We start from the raw sequence: 25554 nt of genomic DNA, 5'->3' as shown, positions 1-25554 counted from the left end.
TCGTGGAAGATGAAGTTCGTTATATACAATTTATGGTGCTCCACTACACATTATTCAAGTATATCGTATTCGATTATAAGTACATGACTTACAATTAATTTTGAATAAGTTAAATTATTACGTATAATAAAATGTGAGATATCATTCAAACTGGAAAGTGATAAATGAAAAACGATTGCAGTCGTTTACAATGATTGAAGTGATTTCTCTTTTAAAAAAATGTTTTTTTTATTATATTTAAATGGATTTTTTGTTTGCCATGAGTTGGTCGCGACCATATAAATCACAACCAGGGGCTTTGCGGAATGAAAAACAACTGAAGTTGTTTTAAATGACTAGAGTCGTTTTGAGAAATAAACGACTATAGTCGTTTTTCGTCATTCACTTTTTCCTGAAAATGTTATAGGAAGGATATTATAATCATTTATGTAAAGGACATTTAAGACTTATCAATAATATAAAAAGGATAATTTAGACATTTTAATATAAAAAGGGCCTTGAAAACTTACTTGGAATAAATTAGGCCTCAAAAAGTTTTGAATGAATGCATCAAACCTTTTTTTAAAATACCTCATTACATATCCACCATGGAATGATGAATCACTTTATGACACATTAATATGATGATTTTTTATTATCTTATACAATAAATTATCAAACGTCATATTTATGTCATTTAGGAGAATTATAAATAATATTATTTTTGCAAAAAGTTCAAATGCATTATGTACGCGGAGAGTGACGTGTCTTTTTCCCCCATCTTGGATTTGGGTTTTTTTCCTTCCCCACAAGTTTCAGTAACAATTTTCTTCTAGCGTTTAGCTTCAACTCTTTCAAAAGTGTTGTTTACCGCCCAAAAAATTTGTTACCATATTAGGAAAGTGACTAAGAAAAAGCATAGGCGTTAATCGATTTTCATTTGAAACAATTGAAAAAATAGAAGATGGAAGCGAAGATTGGGAAATTCTTCGAATCAGTTGGTGATTTTTTCACCGGTGGTGATCAGATCCCTTGGTGCGATTCTGACATCGTCGCTGTAAGTACGTATATGTATGTATAGCTTGTGGAATTTTAGGGGTAATTGTGAATAAAGCTAGGTTTTTAAGTTCGGAAATTCTTGTATAGGCTGTGGGATTGTAGGGATTGTGAATAAAATTAGGGTTTAAGTTTGGAATTCTCTGGTTATTGTTTTATTCCCGTCATTAGCTCATTATATGAAGGAGTGTCGTGTTTTGAAAATTTAAGAAGTAAATAAATGGAAAATTTGGTTAGAAGAGAAGATGCATGCAATTAATTTGTGTTTGATTGCAATGTCTATCATTTGTAAGAAAAATAAAAATGTGAACAACAAATACTCCCTCCCTCCCAATTATATAGGTTTGTTTCATTTTTCACACAGATTAAGAAATCTTTCTTTAATGTCACTGGAAAATTAATTTTTGTCAAGATTTTTTCTAATTTACCCATATTTAATTTTTAGTATGTAGTAGTAAATTATTGTTGAAATTAGTAAAGAATTTAAATGATTTAATTTGAAGAAGAAGAAATGAGAGTTGTTCCATGTTTTCAAAAAGTGGGAAATGTGTATTTGAATGATTTCAAGAAGTTGGCATATTAAGTGATAAATATTGAATAAGGGTTTATTGGTAAAGAAACAAAACAAATATTCTAAATTAAAAAAAGATGTCTATATATTGGGACAACCGAAAAAGGAAACCCAACCTATATAATTGGGACGGAGGGAGTAGCAACGAACCGCGGTCATGAATAGGAGATATAATACCCAGTGACAGAATGTTCATTAACCTCTGTACTAGACCGGCCTATATAACAATAAATTCTTCAAAGATGAAAATCATTTTATACAATTCATTGTGCTTCACTACACACAATTCAAGTATACCGTATTCGATTTTTGATTACATGACTTTCAATTGATTTTGAACAAGTAACTATCATTTATAATGAAAGAAAAGATGTCTTTCAAACTTCTAACATTTTAGTAAATGCTTAATTTCATCATATTTCGTTTAAGAAAATATAGGAAGGGAAACTCATCATTGTACTCCATTACACATTGATCAAGTATATCATATCAATATATAAGCATACGACTTACAATTGGTTTCCATAAGTTCATCTATAATGAAAGACGGGAGGCTAATCAAAATATGTAACCTTTTAAACCATATTTGATTTCAATCCATTTCGTTAAAAAACGTAGTTGAAGATGAAGTTCGTTATATACAGTTTATGGTGCTCCACTACACATTATTCAAGTATATCGTATTCGATTATAAGTACATGACTTACAATTAATTTTGAATAAGTTAAATTATTACGTATAATAAAATGTGAGATATCATTCAAACTGGAAAGTGATAAATGAAAAACGATTGCAGTCGTTTACAATGATTGAAGTGATTTCTCTTTTAAAAAAATGTTTTTTTTATTATATTTAAATGGATTTTTTGTTTGCCATGAGTTGGTCGCGACCATATAAATCACAACCAGGGGCTTTGCGGAATGAAAAACAACTGAAGTTGTTTTAAATGACTAGAGTCGTTTTGAGAAATAAACGACTATAGTCGTTTTTCGTCATTCACTTTTTCCTGAAAATGTTATAGGAAGGATATTATAATCATTTATGTAAAGGACATTTAAGACTTATCAATAATATAAAAAGGATAATTTAGACATTTTAATATAAAAAGGGCCTTGAAAACTTACTTGGAATAAATTAGGCCTCAAAAAGTTTTGAATGAATGCATCAAACCTTTTTTTAAAATACCTCATTACATATCCACCATGGAATGATGAATCACTTTATGACACATTAATATGATGATTTTTTATTATCTTATACAATAAATTATCAAACGTCATATTTATGTCATTTAGGAGAATTATAAATAATATTATTTTTGCAAAAAGTTCAAATGCATTATGTACGCGGAGAGTGACGTGTCTTTTTCCCCCATCTTGGATTTGGGTTTTTTTCCTTCCCCACAAGTTTCAGTAACAATTTTCTTCTAGCGTTTAGCTTCAACTCTTTCAAAAGTGTTGTTTACCGCCCAAAAAATTTGTTACCATATTAGGAAAGTGACTAAGAAAAAGCATAGGCGTTAATCGATTTTCATTTGAAACAATTGAAAAAATAGAAGATGGAAGCGAAGATTGGGAAATTCTTCGAATCAGTTGGTGATTTTTTCACCGGTGGTGATCAGATCCCTTGGTGCGATTCTGACATCGTCGCTGTAAGTACGTATATGTATGTATAGCTTGTGGAATTTTAGGGGTAATTGTGAATAAAGCTAGGTTTTTAAGTTCGGAAATTCTTGTATAGCCTGTGGGATTGTAGGGATTGTGAATAAAATTAGGGTTTAAGTTTGGAATTCTCTGGTTATTGTTTTATTCCCGTCATTAGCTCATTATATGAAGGAGTGTTGTGTTTTGAAAATTTAAGAAGTAAATAAATGGAAAATTTGGTTAGAAGAGAAGATGCATGCAATTAATTTGTGTTTGATTGCAATGTCTATCATTTGTAAGAAAAATAAAAATGTGAACAACAAATACTCCCTCCCTCCCAATTATATAGGTTTGTTTCATTTTTCACACAGATTAAGAAATCTTTCTTTAATGTCACTGGAAAATTAATTTTTGTCAAGATTTTTTCTAATTTACCCATATTTAATTTTTAGTATGTAGTAGTAAATTATTGTTGAAATTAGTAAAGAATTTAAATGATTTAATTTGAAGAAGAAGAAATGAGAGTTGTTCCATGTTTTCAAAAAGTGGGAAATGTGTATTTGAATGATTTCAAGAAGTTGGCATATTAAGTGATAAATATTGAATAAGGGTTTATTGGTAAAGAAACAAAACAAATATTCTAAATTAAAAAAAGATGTCTATATATTGGGACAACCGAAAAAGGAAACCCAACCTATATAATTGGGACGGAGGGAGTAGCAACGAACCGCGGTCATGAATAGGAGATATAATACCCAGTGACAGAATGTTCATTAACCTCTGTACTAGACCGGCCTATATAACAATAAATTCTTCAATGTTTATGCATAGAAATTCAATAAACTAGTGATCGTAATCCGCAGAGATTAAATTATAGAAAGAATAGAATATTGAATTTAAGAGATGATTACCCTTCCACTTCTTTTGCATTTTCTCCTTATGATAGAAAAGATTGCCAGACTTTGTGAGTGCCTGCGTCTTATGGCTGATATGTGTGGAATTGAATTGCTATATGCATGCTACTTTTAATTCTTTTCCAGAGTATGCATTGATTGGAACTCCAACATTGAAAATAAATTTTGTTTATTTTGGCATGTTTCTGCATTATGCATCTTCAGGGTTGTGAACGCGAGGTTGCTGATGCTGAGAAAGGTTCCTCGGATGAACTTAAAAGTGAATGCATCATGCGATTGTCTTGGGCCCTCGTTCACTCAAAAAGGGCAGAGGATGTCCAACGTGGGATAGCGATGCTTGAAGGTGTAACCATTTTGCAAGGATCCCTTTGTGTGTGTGTGCGCGCTCGTGTGACTATGCGTGGTGCATGCTTTTTTGTGCGTGCCTTGTGAATGGTAAACTAGGTGATATTTTTCATGACTATACAAGTTGTTACTTGCAGCTTCCTTGGCTGGCAGTGGGAGCAGCCCACTGCAAGTGCGGGAAAAGCTCTATCTACTTGCTGTTGGATACTACAGAAGTGGAGATTATTCAAGAAGCAGGGAGCTTGTCGAGCGTTGTTTGGAGGTCTTATTAATGCTTTCTAAATATTCTGAAGGCTTAAAATCTCTATGAACTGCTCTAATTGTCAGAAAGGAAAATTGACCCTGTTTTTTGGTTTCATAGTAAAAAATTGCTTTCATCTGGTAAGTTTGCATGCTAAAGTTGGTATCAATTTGTAGGTAGCACCTGACTGGAGGCAAGCCTTGAGCCTAAAGAAAGCAATTGAAGATAAAATAAAAAAGGGTAACTTGAACTCCAAGTATTTGTCAATATTTATTTAATACCTCCCAAGTCCCAAGCATGTGTTTTTATGCAAAGTGCGCGTGCACACACATAGTGATTGAATGTTTGGTACCTGTTATTGGGCAAGATTGGACGCTAAACGATCAAGATTTTAGTTTTTTCTTCAATATTGTGCAGCATCATTCAGTACTGCATGCTATGTAGGTAGACTTAGGAATTGATTTGTCTCTGTGATTTCTTTGTTATGCAGATGGAGCAATTGGCATCGGCATTGCTGCGACTGTAGTTGGAGTTTTGGCTGGTGGCATTGCAGCAGCAGTGGCAACAGCTCGCAAGAAATAATCGACAACGTGCATTAGGTCTTGGTTGAAATTCGTGTTTGCTACTTATATTTGCAACTTTCGTCTTTGTAAGATTTAAAAGTAGTTATTGTTGAATATTTGTTTAAAATTAATGGAATGATAATAAACTAATTGATGGGCTCAATTGTGGAATTGGTAGAATAAAAAGAAACTGAAAAATGAAAAATTTGATTTTTTGTTTATGCGTACGCATAGGCTTATTTTTGAGCGTATGCGAGATATGTTTTGACAAAATCAGAATTAAATTTTGCTTCTACTATGCGTACGCACGGTTTATACTATGCGTACGCATAGTGTTAAAAAATAGTCGTTGGCTAATTTATCAATTTGAAACTTGAGAATTGTTTTGGATTAAAAATTGTCACTTTTCATCTTATTTTGGTACCATTTCGTGATGCATTAATTGAGATCTATAAATAGGTGATGAATGATCAATACAAACATCATTAGAATCATTGAAAACATCTTGAGATTCATATATCATTCCATATTGAATCAAACTATTGATTTACATTCATATTCAAGATCTTTCTTTATGTTCTTAAAGTTTTGGAGGATTTCACTTGTGCTTTGGTGTTAAATCCTTTACAAGGCTTGATATAATCTTACAAACTGTTTGCCAAAACCCTTTAGCATCTCATTCAATCTCGAGAGGGGGCAAATATAGTTTGAGGATAACGATCCCGTGTTCAAGCCTCAAATTCGTTCTTGACGTATTTTTTGATTTCTATTCATTTTGTTTCTATAATTTTTTTGTCGTTTCTTTTTCAATCCCTTATTTTCCAATAATCTCAAACTATAACCTGTGATGGAGAATGATACAATTATGACTACCATCAAACTCATGAATCAAGATCTGGTTAGATTGGTCGTTTTGACGGGACTAACTTCACGCGGTGGTAAGATAAGTTGAAATTTCTCCTAACGGCGTTAAAGATTTTTTATATTCTTGATCTAAATTTGGCGCCTTTGTCGGAACCAACGAATGGAGAATTCGAAGCAATCAAGACCGAGAGACAAAAACGTCAAGAAGTTGAATTGATTTGCCGTGGCCACATCTTGAATGCATTGTCGGATCGTTTGTATGATCTATACACCAATACAACTTCGGCGAAAGAAACCTGGGAAGCATTGGAAAGTAAATACAAGGCGGAAGAAGAAGATACAAAGAAATTTTGATTTTTAAGTATTTTGATTTTAAATTCTTAGAAAATATCCCTCTTCTTCCCCAAGTGTATGAGTTGCAAGTGATTGTCAACAAATTAAAGGCGGTAAAAATTGATATACCAGAGACCTTTCAAGTGGGTGTTATAATTGCCAAACTTCCCGGAACTTGGAAAGGATACCGAAAGAAGATCATGCATAGTTCTGAAGATTATTCTTTGGAACAATTGCAAAAGCATCTTCGAATCGAAGAGGAGTCGAGAATACGTGATAAAACTGAAAATTCTCATGAGGGCTCTTCTAAAGCAAATGTTGTGGAAAAATAGAACCGCCGGCAAAATCCAACAAAATGAAGCCTTCTAGGAACCTTAACAAATCCAAGAAGAAGACAAAAGGAGGTTGTTTTGTGTGTGAAAAATCTGATCACTATGTCAATGATTGTAGGCACCGAAAACAAAACAACTTCGAGGCCAAAGTGAATTCCATCCAAGATGACAAAATTCTGGCCACCATAAGTGAAGTAAACGCAATCAAAGGAAATGTTCGCGGGTGGTGGTATAATATTTGTGCTACAGTACATGTATCATATGATAAATCTTTATTCAAAACTTATCAAGAAGTGGATGGAGAACAAGATATTCAAATGGGTAACGAGATGCGGTCCAAGGTGTTTGGAAAAGGAAGTGTAGACATTATCTTCACTTTCGGGAAAATCGTTACTCTAACTAATGTACTACATGTTCTGGATATGAATAGGAACCTAGTTAGTAGCAATCTCTTGGGAAAATTGGGCATCAAATGTGTTTATGAGTCTGGCAAACTTGTACTATCCTTTAATGAGAAATTTGTTGGAAAAAGGCTATTCGTATGAAGGAATGGTCAAATTATGTACCGTTGACAATGAAATGAATAAAAGTAATTTCGTTAATGTTGTGAATTTATTTTCATTATGACATGCTAGATTAGGTCATGTTGATAGAAATACAATGAAACACATGAAAAAATATGACTTGATCTCATATGATGAAAATGATGAACATAAATGCAAAATGTGTAGAATCTAAAATGATTAAAAAATCATATCAAAGTGTTAAGAGAACCTCTAGTATTTTAGAATTAATTCATACTGATATATGTGAACTTAATGGTATGTTAACTAGATGTGGAAATAAATATTTTATAACTTTTATAGGTGAATTTTCTAGATATACTTATATTTATTTGATAAAACATAAAAGTGAAGCCTTAGACATGTTTAAGACATACAAGAATGAGGTTGAAAATTATCTAGGAAAGAAAATTAAAATTTTAATTTGTTTTGTGAACAACATGAAATTATTCATCAATGTTCTGCACCTAGGACACTCGAACAAAACGGCTTAGCTGAAAAAAAAATAGAACATTTGTAGAAATGATAAATGCCATGCTTATTCATGTTAGTTATCATTTAACTTGTGGGGTGAAACTTTATTAAATGCATGTAGAATACTTAATAGGATTCCTTCAAAATATACTAAGGTTTCTCCTTATGAATTGTGGAAAGGAAGAAAATCGAACATTGGATACTTCAAAGTGTGGGGGTGTCTTGCCTATTGCAAGAACATGAATCCTAATAGGATCAAATTGGGTCCAAGAGGCATTAAATGTGTCTTTGTTGGATATGCAAACAATAGCAAATCTTATAGATTACTAATTTGGAGTCCAATGTGATTATCGAATCCAACGATGTGGAGTTCTTTGAGGATTTGTTATCTTCAGATAATGAATTGAGGAAAAATCTTGAAAATATCCCTAGTTCAAGTGGAACACATGATGAAATATCTTCTAAGGATGTTGATGAATCTAGTGAACCACGAAGAAATAAGAGAACTCGAGTTGAGAAGTCTTTGGGATCGAATGAAATCGATTCTCAACTTATCTCCTTTTACTTAGTAGAGAGAAATGAGTTGAATGTTGTGAGAACAATTCCTTTTATTCTACAAGTAGAAACTGACCCTAAGACTTATAAAGAAGCTATGGCTTCTCGTGATAGCACCTTTTGGAAAGATACAATTAAGGACGAAATGAATTCGATAATGTCCAATAATACTTGGGAACTTGTTGATTTATCACTGGGATCCAAGCCTATTGGATGCAAATGGGTATTTAGGAGAAAATACAATGTTGATGGATCCTTAAATACCTTCAAGGCTAGATTAGTAGTCAAAGGATATCGAGAAAAGGAAGGAATCGACTATTTTGATACTTATGCACCAGTAGCTAGAATAACATCGATTAGGATATTATTCGCTTTGGCTTCAATATATGACTTGCATGTTCATCAAATGAATGTCAAGACGGCATTCCTAAACGGAGATCTCGATGAGGAGGTCTATATGGAACAACTCGAAGGGTTTGCCCTACCTGAAAATGAACATAAAGTGTGTAAGTTGGTGAAATCTTTATATGTTCTGAAGTAAGCACCAAAGAAATGGCATAAGAAGCTTGACTTAGCAATAATATCATTTGGGTTTAAACATAATAGTATTGATAAATATTTATATTTTAAAGTTTGTAATGATTATGTGACATTTATATGTTTGTATGTTGACGACATGCTGATTATGAGTAATCACATGGACGGAATAGAAGAAATAAAAATGTTTCTTTCTTCCACATTCAAGATGAATGATCTTGAACAAGTGGATACCATTTTAGGTATCAAAGTCACAAAGACTAGTGGGGATTACTATTTAAGTCAATCACATTATATTGAGAATGTGATAAATAAGTTCAAACATTTGAACATAAAGAAATGTAGTACCCCCGATTGATCCAAGTTCAAAACTAATAAAGAATGATGGAAGGGCGATTGCTCAATTGGAATATGCAAGTGCTATGGATATCTAGCACAGGTGAAAGTAAATCCACTTCGGGTTGGGTATTCACTCTTGGAGGAGGTGTTGTTTCTTGGAAATAAAAAAAAACAAACATATATAACTCACTCTACCATGAAATCTGAATTATAGCTTTATCGGATACCGGAAAAGAGGTTGAGTGGCTTAAAGATCTCTTATATGAGATACCTTTGGGATCGAAGAATATCTCTTCAATACATATCATGTGTGATAGTCAAGCCACGTTAGCAAAGGCATATAACAAGGTATACAATGGAAAGTCTAGACATACGAGTCTGAGACATGACTACATAAGGAAATTAATCAAAGATGGAATAATTTTCCTAAATTATGTAAGATCAATTGAGAATTTAACGGATCCTTTAACTAAAACACTAAATAGAGATTTAGTGGCGTCTACTTCGAGTAGGATGATGTTGAAACTCCTTAATTAAAAAGGTCCACAAATGACGGCAACCCTACCTGTCATTACTCAAAAGGTAATCCACGGGTTCAAAGGGTAATAACAAGACATTCAATATGTGGATAGTTGCAGCATTATTTAAATCCGCAATGACCCTATCCTAATTAAATAATGCTGGTTGTTACTGAAGTGAGGGTTGAGCTTAAAGCTTTTAATGAAGTTCAGTGCTAAAATACAAGTACCTCTAAAAGTAACAAAGGTACTGGAAGAACTTCACCTAGACTAACTTCGAGGTGGTGCCGCCTCAATAGAGAGTTGTAGTTCCTCTCTTAAAAGTTTGTCGAATAGGATGAGCGCAAGGCCATAAAAGCGCTAAGCGAGTTGAGGAATTTGAGAACACGTGATACTTATATGTATGTTCTTACCGGTATTGTCACAAGGAATAATTGGTTCAAAGCTTCCATCTTACCTCTAATTCCGACTTTACTTTGTTTGAATTACACTATGGTTAGATTCAAATCAAAAGATATCTAATCTTTTTGCATAAGTATTGTCTTTTTGAATATGTGATCGTATTGATTTTGAACAAGTGGGGGATTGTTGAATATTTGTTCAAAATTAATAGAATGATAATGAACTAATTGGTGGATTCAATTGTGGAATTGGTAGAATAAAAAGAAATTGAAAAATGAAAATTTTGATTTTTTGCCTATGCGTACGCATATGCTTATTTTTGAGCGTACACGAGATGTGTTTTGGCAAAATCAGAATTAAATTTTGCTTCTACTATGCGTACGCAGAGTGTTAAAAAATAGTCGTTGACTGATTTTTCAATTTGAAATTTGGGAGTCGTTTTGGATTAAAAGTTGTCAATTTTCATCTTGTTTTGGCACCATTTCGTGATGCATTGATTGAGACCTATAAATAGGCGATGAATGATCAATACAAACATCATTAGAATCATTGAAAACATCTTGAGATCTATATATTATTCCATATTGAATCAAACTATTGATTTACATTCTTATTCAAGATCTTCCTTTGTGCTTTTAAAGTTTTGGAAGATTGCACTTGTGCTTTGGTGTTAAATCCTTTACAAGACTTGATATAATCCTACAAACCGTTTGCCAAAACCCTTTAGCATCTCATTCAATCCCAAGAGGGGACAAATATAGTTTGAGGACAACGATCCCGTGTTCAAGCCTCAAATTCGATCTTGACGTATTTCCTGATTTCTATTCATTTTGTTTCTATAATTTTGTTGTTGTTTCTTCTCCAACCCCTTATTTTCCAACAGTTATAATCAAGGTACTTATGGACCATCGTTTGATAAATTTTCTCACAAGAATAGACAAAAGTGTGCGCATAAACAGCATCTTCTTTTATTACTTGTTTTTATTCTTTTTCTACCGTTTTTGGTTAAATTACTTGTTATTGTTGTATTTTACTATCGAGCACTTGGCATTATAGGGGCGGATGCAGAAATTTTTAGTTAGAACACACAATCAACTCTGTACAAATCGAATACTTTGTTCTTGATTTTTGAATGATTTATACTTAATCTGAGAAAATACAGATTTACATTTAAAAAGTATTTCTTCATTAATATTTCCATCATCATTTTCATCCATTTGATTTCGGACAGTCATTTTATTAATATTTTGTTCATAATAAGAAAATGCATATTTATGTTTAAAAAAATTATTGTGCATTTAATATAAACAATCAATTTAAGTGATCGAAAAGAAAAACATATAATCAATATTCAATCAAATAAATACAATTCGTTAAATATAAATTAAAATAAATATAATCAGTTCAAACACATTTTATGTATACAAATAGGATTAAAAAAAATGCAAATTTAGGTTCTAATTAATTGAAAATTTGTAGAAAAATAATACACAAATTTTAAAAAATTAGAAGGGTTAAGATTTTTATAAAACCTGTGAGGAAGAATGTAAGATAAAGTAAGAGAAAATAGAAAAAATTCAAATTTATTGTAATTTTACTTCTATTTGGTGAAGAGTTAAAATAAGATTTTTAGTATATTTTGATAAAAAATTAAAAAGTTTAAGATTCCATGAAATATGTTATTAAAATCAATTGTTAACTTTGATTTAAATAGTCAAAATTTAGATTTCAATTGATACAAAACAAAACTTATACCCCCACGAAAAAATAAATAAATAAATAAATGAAAAATAAATAACTCAAATGTTGGGGGTCACATGACCACCTTGGGTCCGCCAGTGCTTGGCAAACTCAACCCAAACCGAGATTTTGGATTACATGTGCAACAAGCAGTAACTATCATTAACGTTTTGTATTGTGAAGGTAAGAGATTTGCATAGTCTATCAACCAATGACTTCTCTACTTTCTCCTAACTTGGGTTCAGGATAATTTACATCTAGAGACGTGGTTAACCTGAAAATGTGACATAATTGTAAAGGTGAGAGTTTTGCCTCGTCTAATTAACCTATGACTTCTCTACTTCCTCTGAAATTGGATTCAGGATAATTTACGTCTGGTTTAAAGATGATAGATAACTGAATGATGAATGGCAAATTGGTACGATACATCATTAACTTGGAAATGTGACATAATCATCGTCTATCAACCTATGACTTCTCTACTTCCTCTGAACTTGGATGCAGGATAATTTACGTTTGCTTTAACGAGGGTAGGTAACTGAACAATGAATGGCAGATTAGTACGATACATGGTTAACTGAAAAATGTGATATAATCGTAAAGATGAGAGTTTTGCATCATTCATCAACCTATGACTTCCCTACTTTCTTCGAACTCGGGTTCAGAATAATTTACGTCTGATTTGAAGATAGTAGGCAATTGAACTATGAATGCAAGACTAGTACAATATGTAATTAACCTGAAAATGTGACATAATTGAAAAGGTGAGAGTTTTGCATCGTCTATCAACCTATGACTTCCCTACTTTCTCCGAACTTAGGTTCAGGATAATTTACATTTGGGTTAAAGATGTTAGATAACTGAACGATAAATGATGAAATAGTATGATACGATACGTGCTTAGCCTGAAAATGTGACAATCATAAAGGTGAGAGTTTTGCACTGTCTATCAACCCGTGACTTCTCTACTTTCTCCGAACTTGGGCTCGAGATAATTTATGACTGGTTTAACGAAGGTAGGTAATTGAACAATGAATGGCAGATTAATACGTTGTTAACCTGAAAATGTGACACAATCCTAGTTTGACACATCCACAACTCTACCAAGAGGCTTGGATTTTGGAGTTATTAGCAATTTTGTTTTGAGCAGCAGGACAAAAACAGAAGAACTAGACACAGACGCACATACAAGGAGCGCGAGTCTATAGACATTCTATGTGAACGAAGTAAAAATGGAAAGAAATAGCAATAGAAACTGAAGTTGCATTTGCATAAGGAATTTTTACATGGCAGCTGCTCATAAGAGCTTGCAGCCTACTAAGAATTTACATTTCTCACCCAAACCTCCACGAGAGGTTCTTCGAGTTTTTTAAAAAAAAAACAAAAACAAAAAAAGCACTTCCATATGAATCTCTTGATGCTGAATAAATAATCAATAGAAAAAGCATCCCCAATAAGTGCAGTCCACCCTTAAAGAATGAGCCATAAAATGCTTCCATAAAAATACGTTTTGAGATGCACTTCTCTCAAACTATAGAAGATAAACTGGTCTCATCCTAATGCTGTTTAGGAAACAATGGATATAATTTATTCCATAGTTCATGCTAACAACTCCACAACTCATCATTTATAAAATAGCTAAATGGATGACTGAAGGCGTTCTTACTTGTGCAGTAAGAGACTTTATCACTTCTTTGGCTGCTTTGCATTTGGCAGTCTCTTCCCCCGCAATTGTTATCGCCTCCTTCAACTGTTTAGTAGTTTTTTCTAGCTCTAACTCTTGAAGTTGAGCCTTCCGAGTAAGATTCTCCACCTAAGACAAAGAGTGGTAAGACATGAAATGCAAGTTCATAACCTCAACACCGTCTCAAATCTTCAATGGGTCACAACAGGTATGTATCCAATAACAATGGATAAAGCATATGTGCTCATCTGAAATCGACTTACAAAGCCTTATCCAGAATACTGCAAAGTTCCAGCTTTGGAAATAAAAAATGATAAAAGCCTAACAAATGCCACATCTTCCCCCCACTGTGAACAAAGAAGAGGGAAAGCAAAGGCAGCAAGAACACTTATACTGTGACATGTCATTTTCTTGACTAACAATTCTAAAACATCAATTATACGATTTTCTGACAGAACAAAAGTGCTTTTATCATTCAGAGCTGGTACAAAACCATTAAAATGAAATCGTTTGTCTGCATGACTATTGAAGTAATTGTAGCACCCTCTTGAGCTTTGGAAACAAATAGACTAAATACACGTGGAATGTGATCCGAACTGTTAATCTTAAATCCTCCACCCCGAATGCCACTCAGCAAACAGGAAAGAGATTTTAAGCATGAAATACAATAGAATATATTATGGGGGTGTTTGATTCTCATTTTTCCTAAAATACATTTTTTTTCTATCTTCTTTTCAATGAAATACAATAGAATATATTAAGGGGGTGTTTGATTCCCATTTTTCCTAAAATACATTTTTCTCTATCTTCTTTTCAACCACATATTCTTTATTAAAATAATATTACACGCAAATAAAAAGCTTTTCCTTCTTTTTTAACCACACATTCTCCATCAATCTATTATTCCAAAATACATTCTTCAAAAAGAATGTGGCTCAAACACACGCTATATTTTTATAATGCATCGTAAGATACATTACTCAAAAAGGCAATTAAATAGAAATATTTTGGACAAGTTATGGAAGCTTAATCCATATCTATATCTATCATTTGTGTTCATATTATAAAGCAGAAGCTCTCTTCACATCACCATTTTCTTAAAATAACCAAAGATGACACGACAGTTGCTTATGATGTAGCCGCTGATTATTTGAAAACTATCATCCCCATTTCAAATCATATCAATATCAATAATTCCCCTAACCAATTCATTGTTAAACTTTCACATAGAAAATAAAAAATAAATAAATATAATTTGGTAGAACAAAACAGAAAAACAAGAAAACTGCAGCATGAGCAAATGACAAGCAACTCAGACACGATCATGTACCTGTGCTCTTAATTTATTAACTTCCTTGCTAAGGCTATTGTTTGTCGTTTTCTCATTATCCAACACAAATTTTGGGGATGCAAGTCCTCCCAAAGTAGGGGTTGGTGTAGTAGAACGAGGGGGACTGGACCGTCTTGATATTGGTGATGTTGCACGAGAAACAATCCTTGATCCAGGAACTGAAGCTGAGAAAAATTTCTTGGATGATCCAAATACAGGATTGAAAGATTTGGAGATGCTAAGAGGCCCCCATTGGGAACTTCCATTAGGAATGGGTGATACACGACTGCCGTTGAGTTCTATTTTTTTGCCTCTCTTTGAAGATTGACTCTCTCCTTGTTTCAAGGATTCCATTGAAGAGAACCTAGCTAGATGGGGACGCAATCTGCCATCCAACTTATTAGTTTTCTCTATAAGATTGTTTGGCCCCTGATTCATACTACCTCTTCTGCTCACAGATGTTTCAGATGATGCATCTGTTTCAATAGCTTTCTTCAATTTATTGAAACAACTATCACATACACGGTATGGTTTCTTGGGGTTTGGTGCCATAGAAGCCCTCAGTGACTTCTTGCTGCTGCATGAATGACAAAAGACAAGTCCACAGTTATAACAATTGTGACGTTTTCTTTTGAAGTTAAAAGGTAGGCGGCAGCCAGAACACATGGAATGATCAACCCCTGAGACCCACTTGTGAAGGCAGATAGCCACAGTAAAATGAGTACCACAAGCTATACTTTTCACTTGCTTCTCTTTTAAAGCTTCCACTATAGTTGGAAAACTTCTGTCATCTGTATCTCCATGACCCAATCTACCATTTGCTCCTTTACCCCAAGTATAAACTTCAGTTCTTGACGTCAACACTGCCACATGATATGCACCACAAGCTATTTCATCCACAAAGCTCTTCGCAAGTTTTCCTTCAACACGAGATGGGAGCTTTCCATCACTTTGTGGGTTTCCTAGTTGCCCATAAACAGGACTGCCCATTGTGTACACATGGCCAGAAGTTGTAAGAGCAACAGTCAGGTTGTGCCCACAAGCAACCTGACAGAAGTTTGACTCCACAAGAGCAGCAACACACGTTGGAACAAGTTTTGATTCCTTATTACCATGTCCAAGTCGTCCTTTGTCACCGTCTCCCCACGCAAAAAGTTTGCCTGAAGAACAATTGCTGGAACTTGAATTTCCAACCATAACTTCAACAACTGCAGCAGTATGCCAAACACCACAAGCTGCTCGTACTGTCCGGAGACCCTTCAGGGATTCCACTTCTCTAGGCACTGAAACACTTTCTCGATCTCCATGACCGAGAACCCCAAACGTTCCATCACCAAAAGTAAACAACTGCCCTGAAGACGTCACAACAGCAGTATGCCAGGGCCCACATGAAATGGAAGAAACGTGTATTCCCTCCAGTGGCCCATTTACTCTTTTTGGCACCCAATGACTCACTTCATTCCCATGCCCTAGAAGACCAAAATGACCATTACCCCATGAGTACAAATCACCAGAGAGTGTGACGGCACAAGTATGATATTCACCACACGCAACAAGCTCGATATTTGTACTACTGAGGGCATCAATGAGCTTTGGATGCAATACATCAGAATCCACACCATGCCCAAGCCTACCTCCTGATTCCTCACCCCAAGAGAAAATCTCCCCTTGCTTGGTCACTAAGGCAGCATGTCGTCCTCCACAAGCAATATTCTGAACATCTAGTACAACTGCAGACTCCATTGACTTGGGCAAAAAAGAATCCATTTTCACACTACCACAACTACCAATTGTATGGGGTCCACCACCCATAACACCATCTCCTGTGCCTTCTCCCCAAATGAAGACATCACCTAAAGCATCACCATCATCATGACCAGAACCTTGACTTGATGAGCTTACAGCACTTGAAAGGCTCACTCTAAAAGCATCCACTCCCATTCCTTTTGTGTGACCATGTATGCCATCTGAGCCTCCAGATGATATGGAATGAACAGAAACACTAGCAGAATCTGATGGAAAGAAACCCTTGGGAGGCACAGGATACAATAGCCTATCTGTAAATGGCTTATCCAGACCATTTTTGGGAGGGCTTTCATATGGACTATGGAGGCGAAGTTCATCAGCACCATCCTGATCAAGTAATATACGGTTTGTTTCAACATTTTTAAGAACATAAATGTGCTTTGTAGATGCGCATATAGGAAAGAGTAAAACTAAAATTATTCACCTTCTGCAATATATCACCACTTCCAAATGGAGAACTCAATGGAGAACTTCTCCTCGTGTATGTTCTGGGACTATTGGCTCCAGATGAAATTCCATCACTCCTTGATTCTGTTCTCCATTTACGCTGATGACAACGTGAAATTAATGCCTTCAGCCCACTAAACCATACCTCTGTTTCTTCCTTATCCTTGCATATCTACCAAAAATTAAAAAAATCCAACTTAGGGATAAGAATGCTGTGACAAAACAACAGCATAAACTACTTTCTACAATCTTCTGGGAAATATAAAAAGACAATAATAAATGGTACTCTCACCAAGTCAAGAGATCTGTCATTGTATATAAGAGAAAAGGACTGGTATTCCTTCTCAGGCCGCGGATACCTTTGAAAAATTGGCTGCAAACATAATATTATCAAAACCACAGATATTCAGAACATAAAAGAATCAAAAACTTGATGGGAAATATACAAGAGAATTAAAATGTTTGCTTGTATCGATATTCAAAGCAAAGAAGAAAAATATCCTGGACAGGCTTCTGTTCACATTGAAGAGATTTCTAATTTGGGAACCCCTTCAACAGTCGAGCATAAATTATTTATGCATCTATAGTTTTTTTTCCTCCACATTTATACACATTATTCACATTTTCACACTACTGCCCTTTTCTGCCAAGTGATGTTGAACCTTGAGAAGATGCTGTTCTAGTAGCTTTGAATCTAACAAGCACAATGTCAAAGTAAGGGAAAAATCCACTATGGAATTAACAAAATGTAGATATTTTCATGCATCTGAAGTTTGTCACAGCAAGAAAATGTGGAAAGAGAAAACACCAAAAATTACCTTGAAAAGCCAATTGATTTTGAGTTCGGATAAGAAAGGAGTTGTGAGTTGTGACATGGAAAGCATCTTTAATGGCCATCATTTGGATAATACGGATGGGAAGAAATTGCAGAATATTTGAAGAATATGTACACGTCTATTGAGTTAAGGTAGAAGGCAACACACCTTAAGGGCCTCTACATCTGAGGAATTTAATGGTGTGGTGTTTGTTTCACTAACTGTTTTTCAGTAGGAAAGAATTACTTTCTTCTTGATTTTTTGTTTAGTGCATAGAGGATATCTTATCCTCCATAAATTGTAATTATACTTCATTGCTTAGTAAAATTTTGGGGGGAAAAAAAGAAAAAGAAAACGAACGCACTGAAAAATATGATGGTCATTGAACTTCATAATACAACCAAACAGACCAATAATCAAATGCTGGGTGGATTTCCATCAAGGTTTGTAGCAGGTGACAGGTGTTATGATAAATTGTACAGATGCAGAACTCAAGAATAAGAGCCAGGACAATGCCAAATATACGGATGCTTGAATTCGTTGTTCATCAAGATCTGCTAGTATCACAGCAATTATCTCTTCTTGACCAAATGAAGGTAGGTGACAGGTGTTATGATAAATTGTACAGATGTAAGCCTGGACAATACCAAATACACAGATACTTGAATTCATTGTTCATCAAGATCTGCTAGTATCACAGCAATTATCTCTTCTTGACCAAATGAAGGTTCCATGAGATGTCATCCATTGCTCAAATAAAGAATTTTAAGAGACGAGAAAATATTGTATTTCGAAATAGGAGTACATGCTTATTTATTGTACATCTGAGTTGACTAAATCTCTAAATAAGGAAGCAAACAAAAAAGCCAGATTCCTAAGATTAAAATACTCTACACCAGTTGAACCTTGGTTGATTACTTTTCTTATAAATACCATGTCATTCTTCTGAATTGATACGAGGAGAAATATTCAGAGTTCTCATCACCCGTCTACATTGATCTTTGGAGCCAATAAATTACAATGACATTTTGTACATTGATGTACACCATATGTAAGGGTCTCATGAACTGGGATAGTTAAGAGAAGGAAACTTACAGTGCGCTGACCAGATATAATTCTGGACACATGAATCAACTTAAGATGTTTCTCCTCTTTGCCAGAGAACCATATCAGAACAGACTCATCCTGGAAATGAAGCACAGCCAAACAAAAGATTAGTTGAGTGCATTCTCAAGCTCTCTAGAGGAAAAATGAAACTGAAACTAATACTTGGTTGGACAGGAAAAGGGAAGAAACTGGTGAATGGCTGGCTATTATAGAAATTCAATTCTCCCCGGGTTACTTATCACTCTTTCATAATTATGCACAAAATTTGTATTAACACAGAAACAGTAAATTCATGATGCAAGACAAGGAAAGATTCCACATCATCTCCAAAAATTGGATTGGAAGAAATATAAAGGTTTCCATGAGAAAACATGCTGACAATCACTTAATTGAACTCAATAAGGCCTTATCCAAACTATCTGTCTTGGATCTCCAACTACAAAGCATAATTATAGTGTTTTGGATATCTGGCACCCTTGATGCTTGGACTCTTCGAAATAGTAAGAGTACCCGTATTGGACACGACACAACATGTGCGTGGGTATGGGTAATGTGTGGAATTCTCCAAATTTCAACCGGACACTTTGTCATTTTTGCTTCTTCCTCTTTCATTTTTTCTTTTCCTTTACTTTCCCTTTTCTCATTTCTCGTTTTCGCTCTCTATCAACCTAGCGTTGCCGCCGAAAGGGTGGAGAAAGGTGGCAGCGCTAAGTTTTCCCTTCTTTTTCTTTTTATTTATTTTTTCTTTTCCTTTTCTTCATTTTTCCTTCTTTCTGTCTTGTAATGGTGATTTAGGGTTTTGTTCATATAAAATGAAAATAAATTTTATATAGTGTTACTTAGTGCTCTATTGAGTCCAAATTGCAATCAAGTCCCTCATTTTCTATTTTATATAACATTTAGTAATTCCCATAATTGAAAACTAAACTCCTGAATTCTATTTTATTCGTTTTAGCCCCTTATTCAATATCAATTTCCTTTTTTGTGAATAATTTATTTTGGCATATTCAAAATGACATCTTGAATTAGTAAAAAAAATTGAAATTTGAAAGACATACCCACGTACCTATGTCCGAAATTTGGACTTTTTTTAGCCATATTCTCGTATCCTACATTTTAAAATATAAAAGATCCGACAATCCGTACCCGATACCCGTACCCGAGCCTGAGCATCATAGTCTGGCACAATGCAGATTTACAATGGTTGTCAGCCACAATTTATTCATTAAAGTAGACACAGAAACGAATCTTGATGTCAAACCCCACAAATTTAATCATCAGCCAGTCAAATACAGCCATATGCAACAGTCAATGTCTTTCGAAAAAATATCTATAGGCCTAACAGCCCATAGTCAGAAAGCATCATAAATTAAGAAATATTCGACGTTTAAATATTGCAACATATTTCTTGAAAAATTTATTTGTAACAACTTTTATATGGCAGCGGTTTTAACCCATATAAATGTTTAATGGAATTCAGTAATATCTCCAACAAAAATGGGAGAATGTTTATCACCTGATCATAGTAAGCTTTGTGTTCTGGAATAATATCTTGCGTGTGTTACTAAATCACAAACAAGATTGAAGGAGCCAAAACATGATGCATGATAACTACCAACTACAAAGACCTATCCACAATTTGTATCTACTTCACAACACAACAGCAGATGACCTGAGCCGATAAATTTTTAAAACAAGGTGAAAAATAAAATAAAATAAAATAAAATAAAAGTAATAATAACATAATAACCATGAAAATGCACTGGGACTTACATTTGCCAACCGAAATGGACAGAACTTAGGCTTTCCTCTTCTTCCGTACTTGAGTAAGTATGCGCCTTTCTTAAGAGCAGTGATGGCCTGTTGTAAAGATCAGCCAATAACCTAAATTAAACATAACCCACAGTGTTGCCCAAAAAAAAAAAAAAAAAAAAAAAAAAAAAAAAAAAAAAAAAAAAAAAAAAAAAAAAAAAAAAAAAAAAAACACAAAGAAAGACAACATAGATAGCGCACTTCACTCGAACAGAGAAGATTGAGACAAGAAAAGAAGACGGAATAGCATACTTTCACCACAATAATTGCACGAGATTAGTGTAAGAATATAAAGGAACTTCCACTGACCCCTGCTGCTTGACTTAATATTTTATCAAAATAGTAGAACTAAGATGTGAAGCTGTAAACACAAACATTTAGAGGAATTTCAAGTAATACAACAGCAATTTCCGTGCGTACTAGAGTTGGGAGGTTTAATATCAAGTACAGTTGTTTTGAATGTTCATATTGTTTCTTTAGTTGTGGTGGCATAGCCCAACCTGAAGTTTTAGTCTAGCTGCCAGAACTATAAACTGAAACAGGAAACATGGAAATTGGGAGTAGCATGTTACACAAATAGAAACAATATGGTAAAACTATAAATCTTCTTAGCCCAAAAGCAGAAAAAATTAAGACATCAGCACAGGAAGTATTTGATAAACCTACAGCCTATATTCACGACAATTTTAGAGAAATACATGAAATTTTTAATAGGGATTCTAAAAGTTCAGAAGAAGATTTCTCGAAATTTCAAGTTCATTTGAAACATCTCTAAAACTCTAAAAGCATGTAAACTCATTTCCCACCTGCATTTCGCTAATTATTGAAAATTCACATAACAATTCCTATGATCCTTAACGAACAAAAATAAGAAGGCCTTCTTTCTTGCAGCAAAAAAGGGATCGAATAGCGCAGCACATTTCAATAGCAATATAATCGAAAAAACTCTACTGAAAATGAATTGATTTTTTAGTACTAGAATTAGTTTCGAATAAAAAAGGGACAAGAAACTACACGAAACAGTGAAAAATTAGACTTGCAACAAGCACACTCCTCAGCTTTAAGTAAACACGAGCTTCGAAACTGAAACAGATTTTTAATTGAAAAAAATTCACCTGCTCGATGTCCCTCTCGACGGACCCACCAGCTCGGCTGACATCAGAATTGCTCATCCTATCGTAGTTTCGTGACATTAACAAATGAATTCCCACTCCCACTCCCACTCCAACTTACCCAAACAAGCCGTAAATCAAAACCCCCCATTCATCAATCCAGCACCTTTCCCTTTTCCAATCAAACTGTAGTTCCAGCTAGCCGCAAAACTGTAGGAATCGCACCCCGCGCAACTATATAAAGCTTTCGGGACTACAATGAACTAGTTGAGGGGCACTTGGTTAATTGTAACAGTCGATTGACTGCTGTATGAGAGATCAGAAATAGTGAATGGGAAGAATCCAATGGATTTTGATCTTACTAATGATCTGGTTTTGCAACAAAAAGGTATAATACTATTATGCTGGTGCAGATGAGAGAAGCACGAAAATCATTATAAAGGAAAATGGTAATTTTTATTTTTATTTTTATTTTTATTTTTATTTGTTTGTGTGTGTGTAAAGAGAAGTTGAGAGGACTCAAGTAAACATTAGAAGAAAGCCATGAAAAGCCTTATCCTTCATTGACGATAGAATAATCTACTAGTGGTTGCTCGCTACGAAGTCGTCTTCGTATGACAAATGATTATTTGATGTATGAGTTAATAAAAAATTATTACATTAATATATCAAGTAATCATCTGCTATGTAGATGTCACGTCACGTAAAGTGACTGCTATATTGAGGGACTACGAATAAAATTACTCTTAATAATATGTATATTAAATTAAATGCTATTTGCACTTAAAAGTTACTTAAAAAGAAAATTACTTTTTAAAAATGTCGTTTAAGTGGTCCTGTTTGGGAGTGATTTTGAGAATTGATTTTGTGACCGTTAAGAGAAAAGTGGGGTCCACTTATGAGAGAAGAAGTCAAACTTTACGGTTAAAATAGTGAAATAACGATAAAAAAATCAATGTTTTGGGGTGAAAAATCACTCCCAAACAAACTCTAAATATTACTTGTGCTAAATAATAATTTTGTTAGCAATCCAGTGAAAAAAACTATGATGCTAAAATTCAGAAGTCATATCAATATTTGTAGATTTTCCATATCAAGACCATAGATTTTGTGTTTTCGCTCTTGTATCATCAATGCAATTATTGTTAGGCATCTCACAATTAATACGAAGGCTATTTCGCTGCTTGTACGTAAAATGGTGTGGATGGAAAAGATTAAATAAAAAAGTTGACTATATTTTAAACTAACAAATGATAGAGGACATATGATATTATGTAACTTATTATGTAAAATTTGATATACATTTAGCAATGTCATATATAAATTTTGAAAACATTGACATTATGGAGACCCTCATCTAGTAAGGCCCCAGGTGCCTATATAGCCTACAATGAAGATCGTCGCTAACATTATAATTTAGAGTATGCGATATAACAAGACATCTTGAATCATATGTAGGAGCTTAATCACATACATAACCCTTATGAATAAAACTACTTGACCAGAGCTACATGAATACTTGCCACCTAGAGGCACCACATCGTTCCTTTTATGGGGGAAGGGTCATGGAGCACCGAACATATATCAGCTATCAACCCTTGTATGCAATAAGGTTTATGAACTTGGTGAATGTTTGTCAAGATTGATAAGTAACAAAAAATTAAAAATCATATGACACGCAAGACGAAATAAGTCGCACGAAGTCTAAGGATATCACATATTACCTTCCCTAGACATGGTATGCACGTGTATTCTTGGTGACTTCATCGCACCACGCCAAATCTGAGGTTTAATTCTTATCCACAGTACTCAAATATCACTTTATTAAAGCTGTGATTTTTTCATCGATCATACTAAATTTTGATAGAATTTGTGAGATTAGAGAAGGGCATTAGAGCTGAATCAACCACCCCGTGATTCCAAGGGTCAAACTCACTTTACATAGTTTGTTTTGCAAAATTCTTTTTAAAATCCATTATCAATTTTAAGAAAAATGAAAGATTAAAACATCTCCATTTCATGTAACTTAGGAACACTATTTACCCATATTTACTCCAATAGTGAAATGCATTTCAACCATAATGAGAAAAGAGGCTTAGACTAATTAACTCTTTGAAAAATATCTCTTAAATACAATACTTTCAAAAAACCGTTTCAATCAAGAGACACATACGTACATAAAGCCCATGTTCGAGTAGTTGAAAAGGTTGATAAAAATTTAAGTCAAAAGTCAAAAATTAATTATAACCACAGATTTCTAGAGATTCACAAAATTTTATCAATTTTTATCAAAATCTACTAAAAATCATATTTTTGACTACGTCAAACACATAACAATAACGAAACACAAGTCAAAATCATTTGCTATCAAATTGTTACTTAGGATAACATTTCGAAACAAAAAGAAACATGAATAATCAGCCTACAAACCAATTAAATGGATCAAAAAGTCCAAATGACAATGACCAACACCATGAGCGAGGCACTTTTTCAAAAAGGAAAATAAAGAACCAAAAGTCAAAATCACAGCCCACTTCTTTGGTCAAGTGGTCCTACTCTTTACAATTTCAAGTGGATTTTGATGTGCTTCTAAGCAAAACCTAGCAACTATTTCCACATAAATGAATTGCAGCCTTTAAGGCCCCCCTAACAACAAATTTAGCCATTTGTGGTGCTTAAGAAATTTCCCTTTCCAATTGATACATTGAACTAGACGCAAGTTTTATTTGCACCTGCCATGTATGTGAATCCTAACTCCTAAAGATTTTCTTTAGGAACAAACTAAACTACCTAATGAGATACCACTTTTTAAGTTTTCATAAAATAAGTGGAATGTTTGAGAAAATGGGTAATTGACTTAGAATAAAACTACTAATACATAAAAAGTTACGTAATAGTTTATATATGTAGATGGGGTGTCAAAATGAGAGTGGAGAAGTTTTTTTCTTATTTAGTTGAAGAAATTTTTGTTAAATTTTAATTATGATCGTGTTAAGAATCGAGAATCACAATACAATTAATTAATAGAAACGAATTCATACCTGCGGAAGCCATTGTTGATATGAATTATAGTTGTAATAGCAATCAAGATCTTCCCCTCCTTACTCCTCACAAAAGTATTAGCTATCAATGGGGCAAACCAATAAAACATATGGAGAGGAGAGGGGACCTAGCTTTTATATATAGGAAATAATTTGAGCCGTCCCATTACGACTAGAATTCTAATTAGAGTTTATTTCCGGCCCACATATTTTAAATTACCACATCAAATTAATTACAACTCATAAGGTGTAAAATGCCCAATTGATCACTTAATAAATTTGGTCCAAACACAAATATCATTATGAGCTATATATCTAACCCGTAAAATTTTGCAATTGAATGTGAAGCCCACATATGAAATTATTAATTATTCCAACATTCTCCCACTAAATGTTTGCCATAACAAGTTTTAACACTCGGGTTAGACTAC

At 33.9% G+C, this 25554-nt stretch overlaps 2 protein-coding genes across 3 annotated transcripts; one reads left to right on the top strand and one right to left on the bottom strand.

The window, feature by feature from the left end:
* Window positions 1-714: 714 nt before the first annotated feature.
* Window positions 715-5475, top strand: LOC111391994 (mitochondrial fission 1 protein A-like). Of its 2 annotated transcripts, none has more exons than XM_023017286.1 (5): window positions 715-1036; window positions 4368-4506; window positions 4646-4770; window positions 4926-4989; window positions 5240-5475. In XM_023017286.1, the coding sequence occupies exons 1-5, from the start codon at window positions 944-946 to the stop codon at window positions 5329-5331; spliced, it is 513 nt and encodes a 170-aa protein (XP_022873054.1). In that variant the 5' UTR covers window positions 715-943; the 3' UTR covers window positions 5332-5475. The 2 variants fall into 2 exon arrangements, with proteins under 2 accessions (XP_022873054.1, XP_022873053.1); XM_023017285.1 differs by lacking the exon at window positions 715-1036 and adding an exon at window positions 2928-3257.
* An 8106-nt stretch (window positions 5476-13581) lies between these two features.
* On the bottom strand, window positions 13582-22580 carry LOC111391986 (PH, RCC1 and FYVE domains-containing protein 1-like). The gene is made up of 7 exons (XM_023017277.1): window positions 22086-22580; window positions 20932-21018; window positions 19147-19236; window positions 17529-17609; window positions 17214-17408; window positions 14984-17116; window positions 13582-13782 (listed from the first exon to the last, which is right to left on the bottom strand). Exons 1-7 carry the CDS (start codon window positions 22161-22163, stop codon window positions 13597-13599), a joined length of 2850 nt encoding a protein of 949 aa, XP_022873045.1. The 5' UTR covers window positions 22164-22580; the 3' UTR covers window positions 13582-13596.
* Between the last annotated feature and the right edge of the window lie 2974 nt (window positions 22581-25554).

This window comes from Olea europaea, unplaced genomic scaffold, assembly GCF_002742605.1.
Source record: "Olea europaea var. sylvestris unplaced genomic scaffold, O_europaea_v1 scaffold867, whole genome shotgun sequence".
NCBI classification, from domain to species: Eukaryota; Viridiplantae; Streptophyta; class Magnoliopsida; order Lamiales; family Oleaceae; genus Olea; species Olea europaea.
The sequence above is the reverse complement of the archived record's forward strand: the minus strand, read 5'-3'. Positions and strand labels throughout refer to the sequence as shown.

Bases quoted from the DNA above. Each gene is read 5' to 3' on its own strand.
- LOC111391994 (XM_023017286.1), top strand. From the start codon at position 944: ATGGAAGCGAAGATTGGGAAATTCTTCGAATCAGTTGGTGATTTTTTC. The intron at 1,037-4,367 runs GTAAGTACGTAT...ATGCATCTTCAG, and splicing joins GCGATTCTGACATCGTCGCT to GGTTGTGAACGCGAGGTTGC. The intron at 4,771-4,925 runs GTCTTATTAATG...ATCAATTTGTAG, and splicing joins TTGTCGAGCGTTGTTTGGAG to GTAGCACCTGACTGGAGGCA.
- LOC111391986 (XM_023017277.1), bottom strand. From the start codon at position 22,163: ATGTCACGAAACTACGATAGGATGAGCAATTCTGATGTCAGCCGAGCT. The intron at 19,237-20,931 runs GTAAGTCCCAGT...CTTCATTTCCAG, and splicing joins GTCCATTTCGGTTGGCAAAT to GATGAGTCTGTTCTGATATG. The intron at 17,610-19,146 runs GTAAGTTTCCTT...TTATGTTTGCAG, and splicing joins TTATATCTGGTCAGCGCACT to CCAATTTTTCAAAGGTATCC.